The sequence below is a fragment of the Schistocerca cancellata genome, chromosome 4, assembly GCF_023864275.1.
Source record: "Schistocerca cancellata isolate TAMUIC-IGC-003103 chromosome 4, iqSchCanc2.1, whole genome shotgun sequence".
Lineage (NCBI taxonomy): Eukaryota > Metazoa > Arthropoda > Insecta > Orthoptera > Acrididae > Schistocerca > Schistocerca cancellata.
Window position 1 is genome coordinate 865887604 of NC_064629.1, and position 13276 is coordinate 865900879.

At 34.7% G+C, this 13276-nt stretch overlaps 1 protein-coding gene across 2 annotated transcripts in view; it reads left to right on the forward strand.

Annotated features, from left to right (window-relative positions):
• Window positions 1-3628: 3628 nt before the first annotated feature.
• Window positions 3629-13276, forward strand: part of LOC126185001 (neither inactivation nor afterpotential protein G-like) — a 227410-nt gene continuing 217762 nt past the window's right edge. For both annotated transcript variants that reach the window (XM_049927720.1, XM_049927721.1), the window contains exons 1-2: window positions 3629-3748; window positions 3840-3962. In XM_049927720.1, coding sequence (XP_049783677.1) covers window positions 3712-3748; window positions 3840-3962 — 160 coding nt within the window. In that variant the 5' untranslated portion in view covers window positions 3629-3711. The remainder of the gene's footprint in view (window positions 3749-3839; window positions 3963-13276) is intronic.

Genomic DNA, 13276 nt, shown 5'->3' on the forward strand with positions numbered 1-13276 from the left:
ATATGTTTGGGTGGTGCCTTGCTTTTAGATTATAGAAGTTCAGTGCTACTGTCTTTTCTTTGTTTATAATTAACTTGTTATAGCTGAACCACTGTACTACACTGTTCATTGTTTGGATAGTGATGTCTTTTAGTTTTTCTTCTGTTTTCCCACTAATAATGAAGCTTGTATCGTCTGCAAATTGGAGGGTAGTTTGGCAATACTTGTTGTACATAAGATCATTGACATAGAGAAGAGACAGAATGGGTCCTAAAACTGATTCTTGAGGGACGCCGTATTTCACATTTTCACATCCTGAATAGTAGTAGCTGATTTTGTTATGGTCAGTGTATTGCACTTCAATCACCTGTTTGCGACCACATAGGCATGTCCTGAGCCACTCATAGGATATACCTTTGATTCCTATTTCGTCAAGCTTCTGCAGTAGGGCATTATGGCCAATGACATCGAAAGCTTTGGTTAAATCAAGACATATGCCCATCACAAACTCACTCGCATCCAGTTTAGCATAGATTTCATTAAGAAATTCAAATATTGCACTCTAAGTTGTATAGCTTTTCCTGAAGCCATGCTGTGAGGGAGAGAGAATTTTCTTTTTCTTTCGGAAATCAGACAATCTCCTATCTCCTCCTTTTGACTTTGAATGGAACCAAGTGTAGGCTGTGTTTCAGTGTTTTCTGTGTGCCAAAATGTTTCAAACAGTCTCTGCTGCAATTGTTTGGACAGATTTTTTTTTTTTTATTTTGGTGAATAATTCCAATTATTGTGGTGACATTTTCAGTAGTAATTACAGTTTTTCTGGGGCCAAAATTCCCTACTAGATCATCAGCCATGCTGCCTGTCTGTCTGAATTTGGTGAAGAGCTTGCAATACATGAGTTAAACCTCGTTGTTTGGCTTGCTAACCTCCTTTAACATTTCAATGGTGGACCTCATCACTCTGAGCTGCAGCTCACTAGTTATAGGCACTATGTAGTGCTATTACAGAGTCATCTGTTAATGGCTTTTTGAACTATTTTGAAACTTTTGTATAACTTCTGTATAAAATTCTTACAGCTTCCACAATAAACATACCATTTGTTGGAGTTTACTATCAATCTTAGTTTTTAAGATATTTAATTTTGAAATTAGAGTCTCTATAACTGAAAATCCTGTAAATCAAAGCAAGTGTCATAATTCGAAGTTACCTTCCCATGCTCAGGGAGTGTGTAGAAACTCACATCATTTGACACTGCTTTTGCTTTCTTTGCAATTGATACCCTACATCCATTTTTAGCCATTCATTTTGCCTGTATTTAAATTTCTTGTAAATTTTGGCATATTGCCTAATTTATTTCTCAAGGAAGAGGTAAGGTGCTTATTTTTCATGTATTTCACCAGAAATTTAAACATTGTACTTAGTATATATGGATCCTTTTTCCATTTTTTTATTTAATGTTTTTCTTTAGTTTGAAAAGAAAAATAATACATCAGTAACAGAAGAATCTATATAAGAAAGGTCTCATTTTTTGTCAGCATCATTTGCTTCAATTGCATCACCTGAATTTTTTTGCTGCTACTTTATGGTTTTCAAATTTACATTAATTATTTGAGTTTTATTTTTGATAGTCTTAAGAAAGAAAATTGGAAAGGCAAAGCAATCACTGTAATCTCTATCCAGAGGGTATGTGGACTGAAAGAACCTGTTTGTAAGTATCTGATTTAAGGTGTATTATGGGATGATTTTCATGTCTTATTGAGATTGTTACTGCCTTTCCAGGTTGAAGAAGACAGTAAGGTTAAGCAGGTTTTTTGTTTTTTATTTTTTTTATTTTTTTCCTTCACTCTACCTGGAGTCTGAAAATCTACTTTAAAGTTGCCACACACAGCCAGCACTTTTGTCTTGTTGAAATTTGTTTAAGGTAACCTTGTATTTTTTGAGAAATAAATACATTTCCAGTTGGATGTTGAAATATAATATATTTGTGTCTAAAATTTTAATATAAACTAGCTTGAAGCCTTTGTTCTTATTTAGATAATGTATCTAGTCAAATCTTTTGGATTTTTCATAGGTTTTTTGGAGATTTCTTCTTCATAAATTACTAGCTAGGTATAGAAAAAAACAGCTAATGGAGCAAGTATGGTCTGATCTCAACGAGTGTTCTGTGATGTATATGGCATGTACAACTTAATTCAGCAAATTTCTGTAACACACTAGCATGGAAAAGGCCTCTTAAAATTCATTCACTGGGTGGTGACCATTATACAATTGAATAAAAGTAACAGAGATTCCTGGATGGAGCAATACATAAAACAAGGGAAAGGCAACCACTTACCTATAGCAAACTGATGCATGAAGTAACACATAACAGAAAATAGCATTCACACAAACTTTCAAGCACTAGCTTTTTTCCAGCAACAGTACATACACTACCACACTGACACCCAAATGCACAATCCCATGGCCACATCAACACATGCATTTGGGTGTTTGCATGGCTATGTGTGTGAATGTATGTACTATTGCTGGAAAAAGCTCTAGTGCTCAAAAGCAAGTGCGAATGCTGTTTTCTGGTATGCATCACTGTACTGGACACACTGATCCACTGTATGTGAGGTATTGCTTTTCTCTTATTTTATGTGTTATACAGTTGATGAATTCATGCATTGAAATAAAAACAAATGTTGCCTAGAAAAGCAATCACTGTAAAGAGTAATGTAAATCTTGCTTGTATTCTCTGACAACATCTGTACAGAGTAAATTGTCTAACAGCAGATAAATAAAAAATAAATAAGTAGTTAGCCCTTAATATGCATAACTTTACAATTAATAAATATGGTCAAAGAGTTTGAGCCTTAATAATGAAGTAATATGTTTGTCTCCCTTTTTATTTACATTATTGCCAATGCAAGACAGAGTTCACTAAAAAATAGGATATAAATTGTAACAAAGCACTTGTAAACATACCTATTTTGGGTAAAAGCCCAATTTTTGTTTCTGATACATGTAACTAATGTGTCTAGTATGTAGCTGCCTACAGATTCATATTATGAAGGTGTAAAAAAGTAGGAAATACAGCAGACTTTTCATTTCCATTTGATATGTTTGCCTGAACATCATTACACCTCTTCTGTGGAAATAATAAATTTCTATATTATTATATATATTATCATTTGAATAAATAATGTAATTACTTTTCAGAATATTTTAGTAATGGAAGAGTTTCTTTTTACTGTAAATACATTTAGTTTGTTGTGGTACTTGCCAAGTAGCAGTCCACATTTGTTGTTTGCTGCATTGTTTCTCTTGTGCAGAAATAATTATTATATTCAGACTAGGCTGAAACAATTATATGAATAATTTGCAGGACTGTTTTTGTGTAAATATTTTGATAATGACGTATCCCTTATACTGCAAATAAATTTTTTATACCTGCCAAGAAACAGTTATTAACTTTGTGTGACTGTGAATAACCATTTGTAATTTTAGCTGAGGATATTTTTTTGCAAATTTTTAAAGAAAAGGTTTATTAATTTTAATTAAAACTTAACTCAGCCTATATCAATTACTGTGGTTTGGAACAGTGACAAAAGCCTCTTGAAGAGGGAATGGAATGTCAATAGTTTCCCCCTACCCTCGCTTGTGAATCCTGTAAAGGGCTCTGCTGTCTGTAACCACACCCAAGAAACCTTACTGTATACTTTGTCAGTGCAGTGTTTAGAGGAAAGGAATATGATGCAATATTTCAAAACAATTTTAAATATGAACTGTAATATTTCTGTTGTTATAATTGCATTTTTATTTTTGGTGCTATTTTTTTCCAACTAGCATGTGTAACACTTTGATCACGTTATTTTCAGTGACTCTCACAGTGTTGATCCTGATAGTTAGTACTCTGTGTAGTTTAGCTTTCTACTCAAAATGGATGAATAAATGGGAAGGTATCATACAAAATCCTAAGAGTGAATATGATTACATAATAGGTAAGAGACTTTTTCAATACTGCCTGGTCAAATGTTGTAATATTCAATGCTGTAGCTTTTCTCAGTATACCACTTTCTCACATATACTCTTTGAAACTTTAAATTAGTATTCATTATGACTTTTATTAAGATCTCTCACCTCTGTAGCTCATTATTGAAAAATGGGATTTATTAATTAAATTGCAAATATGTGCTATAGAAAGGAACTTTACCTCATGAGTATGTTTCCACATTCATCTTTGACAAAACCAAGCTTTATTTATAGGTCTCATTGTAAAATTATCTGGTTCCAACTTAGAAAACATTAGCACAAAGTGTGATGATGACACAAATTTCAGAATATATTGGAATAGTCATGTGCAGTGAATCTTTAAGATTACATTTTAATCATCTTGTCACTAAATCTCAAATATTTCAAGTTAAAAACACATTCTCTGCTTCCAAGCATTGTGATGAAGAAAGTTACAAACTATTTAAGGTATCTGTGCTGCAAGATGATTATGTAAAACAAGTTCCTACAAAAAACTATACCCTGCAATGACTTATTGTAATCCTATTCAGTAATAGGTGATTTTATTGAATCTAAATTATATGAACTCCACATAGAGTTTGACACATTAAGTACTTGGAATGATTATCTCCAGAAACTCTAACAGTATTTGAAATGATTTCTTTTTGCAGTCAGAAGAAGTATTTATTTTACAGTATAATTGCTGTATTATTGGCTGACTTTCCCTATATAATGACACACAACTTTTGTGTTTCATAATTAATAATCCAAAAATTTTATCTTCTGTATTTCAATACTTGTATGAATGCATTTTGAACTTCAAACTACATGCCAGTTTATCATTTATTAGTGAGATATATAATCTATTAAGCTAGTTGATATGGCTGTGGTAAGAGGTAATTGTTTAGGAAGTGTTTTGTGTTAATGGTGTGTTCTTACAAATGCAGTTTTTTTAGCAGTCTGTTAAAGCAGTAAATGCAGTTCATTAACCAAGGAAAGAATATATCAGGAAAGGACACTACATATTTAATATTATAGGTACTGGGATGTGGTTTAATATAAAGTGGGAAGGATCCAGCAGAAACAGCTCCTTGTTTGGAAGACAAAGGAAGGAAGGAAAGAAGGAAGGAAGAAGGGGGCATATAAACATATGAGATATCTGGAAGGACATTATATTCCCTTAGAATCTTATGCTGAGTAGCACACATGCAACAAACAGATAATGAAATCCTAGCAGACAATTTTTGAGAGGATTTTTAATTTATACTTATGAATAATTTCCACAACACAAAATTCTAAGAATGTAATAAATTATTGGAGATTGGCGGGAGGGAGGGGGGTTAAGATAGACAACCCAAATTTTAATAGCTGTTAATAGCTACAGTTAAACATCTTCTGATACTTGGGACAATTAATGTTACTACTCATATTTTGGTATGTTCAGGAAGTCACATGTTATACTAATAACATGTCTTTTACTGCTTTATTAATCTCTAGACCAATTACACTGTATGCCATTTTTGCAATACAGTTATAATATACTTTGCAAAGGGAGTAAAACTTATAGTTTACTCTAATATACTGTCTTACCTTATATAGTTACTGAGCCACAAAAATCTATAGATCTACAATACAATTGTTACACAACAAATACTTTTATTCATAATCATGATTTTGCAATATTTTGTTGCAGATAATCTTCTATTACATAAAAAACAATTATCCAAAAAATAATTAAAAAATTTTTAGCAGGAGCATGCATATTTTTTTCTTTGAAGTTTTTTGGTAGTTTGTCACATAATTTAATAACTTTGTTCAGTTCAGAAATTTGAGATTCAGCTTTACTTTGTCTGAAAAGATGTGAACAATGACTGGTTATGGTTTCATAATCAGATATTAAACTGTTTGTAATATATTGGCTTGGTCAGTATTTTTCTGTTAAGAATTACCTTTTCTTCATGTTAATCATTATATATGTCCTTTGTCTTTTGAGGTATTTTGGTAATAATCATGCTTTAATCCATCCATTAGTTATTCTTTTTGCCTGTTGCCTGAGAATATACTCTATTAAAATGTACTCTTTTAAACATTGTCCAAATGGTTAATTACCATGGAAGACAAACAGACCTAGAATTTGGAGGGCATAGTGTGCCTAAGACTGCCTCTGCCAAAGGACATTGATGTGCTCATCCCATTTCAGGCACTTTATCAGCTGGCACACCTAGAAAAGTAGTGCTATACTATGACTTTATTTATTTTCAAGTTGGCAGGGCTGTGTTTTCTTTTTATTTTACTTGTCTTCCTCACTCTATTATTTGTTACCCATTCAAACTCTCCATTAGTATAATCTCCACTTTATCCTTTGCAATTTCTAGTGATTCATCAGTGATTACAATATTGCTGTAATAAGCAAATAAAATAGTTTCCCCTTCAGTGACACTTAGGGAGAAATAATTAATGTACATCAGACCTAGCACAGAACCATGAGGGATCTCTGTGGTGTGTTGCTTTAGATCTGAATGATGCTTGTTGACACACTTGGCTACAGCTGAATCCAGGACATATCAAACTATGGTCTTGGTTTCCTAAGTAGAATTGAAACAGTTTGGTGACTGTTGTTATCCTCAGTGTCTGGAGTTTAATAATATTCAGTTTTTCATTACTTATCCATCTATGGATAGTATGCACCTATGAATGTTGCCAAAGATACAAGTAGTTTAAATACAAGATGCATCTGTAGTTTAAATACACATATATACAGTATGTCTTACTGATGTTACATGTCTGTATATTCGTTTCAATAGTCTGTTTTTTCTGTCTTTTCATTATAACAGTAAATAGTCTAAAATCAGCATTTGTCTAAATAATTTGTATCTCATTGTAACTAATTTCAGTTGTGTAATAACTGATTTTTATACAGATGCTCTTTTTCAACTTTTCTGAGGGCATGAAATTCTGTTTTAACTCCAGTCTTCTGCAGAAGCCAGTTTCATAATGTTATTTGATTTTAACTTTGCTTTTCCTATTGAAACCTAAATAGCAGCTGTATCAGGCCCAATGTTCATGTATTTATTTGTTGTTTGGGAACTGCTTAGTGTTCTTTATATATATATCATTGTTGAAAAAATGGATTGACATTGAGCTGTAAGTATTCCCAGAGTTAAAGTAGTGTACTTGACTTTAATTTTTTGCTATGATTTGTATAGCTCCTTTATGTAAGTTAAAGGTCAATTGGATGTTATGCACATTTGTTCTTCACAAGTACTAATTAAGGAATGGACATACATAAAGTATGTTGCTTCAGCACATGGGTTGCTCTGCAGCAAAATTATTCTTTGGAGTGCTGTTCTTATGCATTCTGTTAACCTGCACATGTGCTTATGTGTTTCTTCACCTTTGCATCCCTTAATGTGTCTGGTATTTTACTCCTGACCAAAATTTCACAGTTATCAACAGATAGTGTTGTTTTCTCAAGCTTTATACTTTCAGGAAAGTCATTTCTATATATGAGAATCAGTATTGGCTCAGTACATTTCTTTAAAGGATGCCATTGCTTCTGTATTCTGGATTTTATTTAAGAGATCTCAAGACAATGGGTAAGTGTCAGAACAATAAATACCAATGTTTGGGTTTCAATCTTCTGACAATCCCAGTTTTTTTCTGTCACTTTCCATTTCTTTCACTTCTGCCAATGATTTGCATTTGTGAAAAAAGCCAAGTTTCAGCATAGTTTGAAGTGAATAGTGAATAGTAGTGAATAGTGTTTTATTTGTCTCATAACATACAATTTCTAATCATATGATTAGTGTACAGGAGACACATAAAAAAAATGGATAACACAACTTAGGCCTAATTGGTACAAAGAATTTTAACATTAATACAAACTTTTATTTTTCTTTCCTCCCTTTTGTGAAGGACAGCTACATTTACACACAAGACTATATGTAAATTTATCCTGCTCAAATGTTCGTTTCATCCTTCATGAACTCCTCAACAGTGTAGTTGCAGCGTTTGACAAGTATATCATATAACTTTGTCTTCAGTGTCTCTAGTTTCATACTCAGAACATTCTTTCCTTTTAGCTTGTTATGAATTTTCATTGCCATATACTGAGGAGACTGCACATATAGGTTAAAGTGATGAGTGGGAAGCATAAAATTGTCTTTTTTCTCATGTTATATGTGTGATTGAAACAGTTTTTCTTGAATAACTCTAAATTGCTGTGTAGAAAGATGATAATATCATTGATGTATAAGGAGGGAACTGTTAATAACTGTTGTTTTTAAATAGTGGGTGACATGATGTCCTTGGATGGGCAGTACACATGTTCCTTATTATTCTTTTCTGTAACTTTACTGTGTGCAACATATTGCTTGAATTTCCCCAAAAAATAATACCATACCTTACAACTGATTGAAAGTAGCTGTGGTATGCCATTTTCCTTGTATTCCTGTCTGTTGCACCAGCTAATATTTGCATAGCAAATGCAAAGCTACATAATTTGTTTAACAGGTAGTCAACATGTTTATTCCAGTTTAAATTTTTATCTAGGTTTAACCCTAAAAACTTCACAGAATTCATTTCTTCTATATCCTGATTTTTATGAGTTATTTTAATTTCTTGGGGCTTTGACTGTTTTGTTCTGAATAGGACCATGTGGGTTTGGGGGATGTTCAATCTTAATCCATTCAGTTGGAACCATGTTTCTAGTTCGTTCATTGTGTTTATTATGTAGAGAGGGATGTTTTCTGGCTCCTGGTTTTCAATTAATACAGATTTATCATCTGCAAATAAAATCAATGGAACATATTAGACTGTAGATTCCCCTATAAACAGTTTGGTAAGTCCATTCAAAAGGAGGAGAAAGGCAGGTACTTACAAAACTATGTGTAGTAAAGCACTGTGATGTTAAAACCAACATTTGGGTTAAGGAGAGGTTTATATATCTTCCATACAAAAAAGCAGGACTTATATATTTTTAAGAATTTAGTGAAGCAACCTCTCACAGAAGATTAATTTATAACATGCACTGAAAGATATAAGTCTTTAACAAGCACATATGCACTTCATCTAAACTTGCAAAGGTTTTATTTTTTTATATTATGTACATCAGTGCCAAGTTCTTCCACAGTGGTGGATAGCAGTAACACTCATTTCATTATGTAGTTCAGTGTTTGTGCAGGCCATATCTTCTCAAATTTCTGTTGTGCCTTGGTATTTATGTTTCTGAAGAATACATTAACCAAATTTTCTAGCTTATTTGAATCAAGTTTTGTACCCCTGTGCCTAATATATGCATGTTTTGGTGTTTTTCTCGTAATTATGTTGCAGACTGCTGTGTTTTTGTTTGCAAGACTACTATGGTTGTTAATGTTGCTGAGTTGATTGAAATCCACAGATAATTTCCCTCTTCCTTTGGTCAACCAGTTACTCTGAGTTACTTCTTCCAATCTAAACTTAAATATTGACATCAACTTTGAGAATTTATCATGTGTAGCAGTCTCTATGTAAACATCTTCTGACGCTTCATTGGTTAGCTGTGTAACAAATTCAGACCTTTTTGTCTTCCAGTAAACTCGTTTTATGTGAGTCTTTTTATTTTATTTACTACAGCTATTTTTAATATTAAGTCCTGACTGGAGTGGCGTGAAGACCAAGGTTATCTAAAACATCACATTTTTTTTCTTTTTGTCACTATATAACTCATGGTTAATGATGTACATTTGGTTATGCTTATGGCTGTTGGCTGTATGTATAAATGTGTAGGATGTTCAACAATATGTTTCACAACCCATCTGGATTAACTGGGAATGGTAAATACATAATGCAGTTAGTCTTTCTCTCATTTACCATATCTGTATCCTGCTACCAGTGCATGTCAGTGTGAGTGTGTTGAGTGTAATGTCACCACATGTGTGTACTTAAATCAACTGCCAATGTATCAGTGAGGGTCAGCCACTAGAGGCCACCTGTAGGAAGTGTGCACATGACACAGTCTTCACTGCACTGTCTACTAGTGACTTGTGCCTATATATTCATGTAGCAGTGGTGTCTCACTCTCAATATGTTTTATTAGTTTGCACCTCTCACATCAATTGTTCTGTGTATCACTTATGCTGCACCTTCTGTATGATTCTTGTGGCTTGTTACATGTCAGGTCGTGAGAGGCTTACATCTACACAATATTTACATCTATAACGATACTCCAGCACTGAAAGACCCTAGTCAAAACAAGGCCCCGGGAGTAGACAACATTCCATTAGAACTACTGATGGCCTTGGGAGAGCCAGTCCTGACAAAACTCTACCATCTGGTGAGCAAGATGTATGAGACAGGCAAAATTCCCTCAGACTTCAAGAAGAATATAATAATTCCAATCCCAAAGAAAGCAGGTGTTGACTGATGTGAAAATTACCAAACTATCAGTTTAATAAGTCACAGCTGCAAAATACTAACAAGAATTATTTACAGACAAATGGAAAAACTGGTAGAAGCTGACCTCGGGGAAGATCAGTTTGGATTCCATCAAAATGTTGGAACACGTGAGGCAATACTGACCTTATGACTTATCTTAGAAGAAAGATTAAGGAAAGGCAAACCTACGTTTCTAGCATTTGTAGACTTAGAGAAAGCTTTTGACAATGTTGACTGGAATACTCTCTATCAAATTCTAAAGGTGGCAGGGGTAAAATACAGGGAGCGAAAGGCTATTTAGAATTTGTTCAGAAACCAGATGGCAGTTATAAGAGTTGAGGGGCATGAAAGGGAAGCAGTGGTTGGGAAGGGAGTGAGACAGGGTTGTAGCCTCTCCCCAATGTTATTCAATCTGTATATTGAGCAAGCAGTAAAGGAAACAAAAGAAAAATTTGAAGTAGGTATTAAAATACATGGAGAAGAAATAAAAACTTTGAGGTTCGCCGATGAGAATGTAATTCTGTCAGAGACAGCAAAGGACTTGGAGGAGCAGTTGAACGGAATGGACAGTGTCTTTAAAGGAGGATATAAGATGAACATCAACAAAAGCAAAACGTGGATAATGGAACATAGTCAAATTAAGTCAGGTGATGCTGAGGGAATTAGATTAGGAAATGAGACACTTAAAGTAGTAAAGGAGTTTTGCTATTTGGGGAGCAAAATAACTGATGATGGTTGAAGTAGAGAGGATATAAAATGTAGACTGGCAATGGAAAGGAAAGCGTTTCTGAAGAAGAGAAATTTGTTAACATCGAGTATAGATTTAAGTGTCAGGAAGTCATTTCTGAAAGTATTTGTATGGAGTGTAGCCATGTATGGAAGTGAAACATGGACAATAAATAGTTTAGACAAGAAGAGAATAGAAGCTTTCGAAATGTGGTGCTACAGAAGAATGTTGAAGATTAGGTGGGTAGATCACGTAACTAATGAGGAGGTATTGAATAGGATTGGGGAGAAGAGAAGTTTGTGGCACAACGTGACTAGAAGAAGGGATCGGTTGGTAGGACATGTCCTGAGGCATCAAGGGAACACAAATTTAGCATTGGAGGGCAGCGTGGAGGGTAAAAATCATAGAGGGAGACCAAGAGATGAATACACTAAGCAGATTCAGAAGGATGTAGGTTGCAGTAGGTACTGGGAGATGAAGGAGCTTGCACAGGATAGATTAGCATGTAGAGCTGCATCAAACCAGTCTCAGGACTGAAGGCCACAACAACAACATCGATACTCCACAAACCACCATAAGGTGCATGGTGGAGTGTACCCTGTACCATTACTAGTAAGAAATCAGTTTCCACTATGGTCTGGAGGTTTATGAATAAAGCCATCTTTGTGTTACTTGGATTGATTTTATGTATTACTTGGTTGTTACACAATTGCCAATGAGGATGGTATGGTTTGCACATGTGCAGTTTTAAGTGAGGCTTCATCAAGTTTAGTCATTATAGATGCCATGCTATTGGCCCTGATTGAACAGCTTACTTTGGCAGTGACTACTTTGTCAGCTTCCATTCACAGACAGGGTACCATTCCACTCTTCTATCCACCCACTTATCTTTCATGTTGCCCCTTTGCAAGAACTTGCATCTCTTACTTTTGGTCAAGTGTGCAGTTTATTGTCCAACTACCATTACGAACAGATGCATGCAATAGTGGCACAAGTTGAACCCTACCAATGCCACAAGAAACCAGCCCAGCCATACAGGACCTGGGCAGTTGAACTTCGGGGTCTTAGCCATAAGTGTCAATTTTTTAGTGATACCCATAATGATCCATATGCAGGCTCTATGGTATGTGACAATTATCTGTGTGACTCCAGACAAGGAAGTATGTCACAAGGCTTTACTCTGTGAGAAGCCCCAGTGGCAGAAGTTTTGCAACTAGCACAATCTTTTGAAGTTTATTGGGCAGCATGTGATCAAATTGAAGCATGGGGCAATGTGGTAGTAGTGTCACAAGATGTGCCCACTAGGACAACATATAGCTTGCAGAAGGAAGCAACAGTGGCTGTGGTAAACATGCAGGCCCAGTGCCAAGTAGACCAAACCTGGCTCAAGCAGCTGTAACTGCCACAGTACCACCATTAGTGTTCTCTGTTTACATCTTGAACTTTTTGTTTTGTCCATCATGAATGTCTGGCATGCCCTAAGTGATGGGATACTTGTAATGATTCCCAAAATACTGACCACATCACCTCCGTGTGTCATTTGCTGAAGGTTGCTCAGGATATGGACATTGATGTAAACAGTTTGACATGTGAATTGTCCCAACTTGTTTATTGAGTTAATTATTTTTTGGCAAGTGCTTCAGCTATAGATCAACACAGGAGCTGCAGTGACATTATCGAATTCTCAAACCTATGTGAGTTTAGGCTAACCACTGTTCCCACTGGTTACATGGAAATTGATCAGAATATTTCACTTTTGGGAGAATTTACAGCATCTACCTCTTACAGATCAATGGTTTTTTTTTTATTACATTTTTGGTGGTTGCTGATGCTGGTATTGAGAACTTGTGTGGAATGGATACGTTTTATTCATTTGGAATTTCTATCACCAACACAGTTCACCTTGTGTCCAATCAGGTACCATATTCTTAATTGGAAACACTGTGTGAGGAGTTTTTGGACTCATTTTTGGGAGGTATAGGGTGTGATATGAATTTTTCTGCTCATATTTTTTTGAAATCCATAGCTTGATCTTGTTTTTGTTGTGAACATCCTATACTTGGCACCCCGAAAGATCAAGTGAAAGCAGAATTTGACAGAATTCAATCTCTAGGGGTGGTACAACTTGTTATGGCTAAAGAATGGTCACCTCTGCTGGTTGTA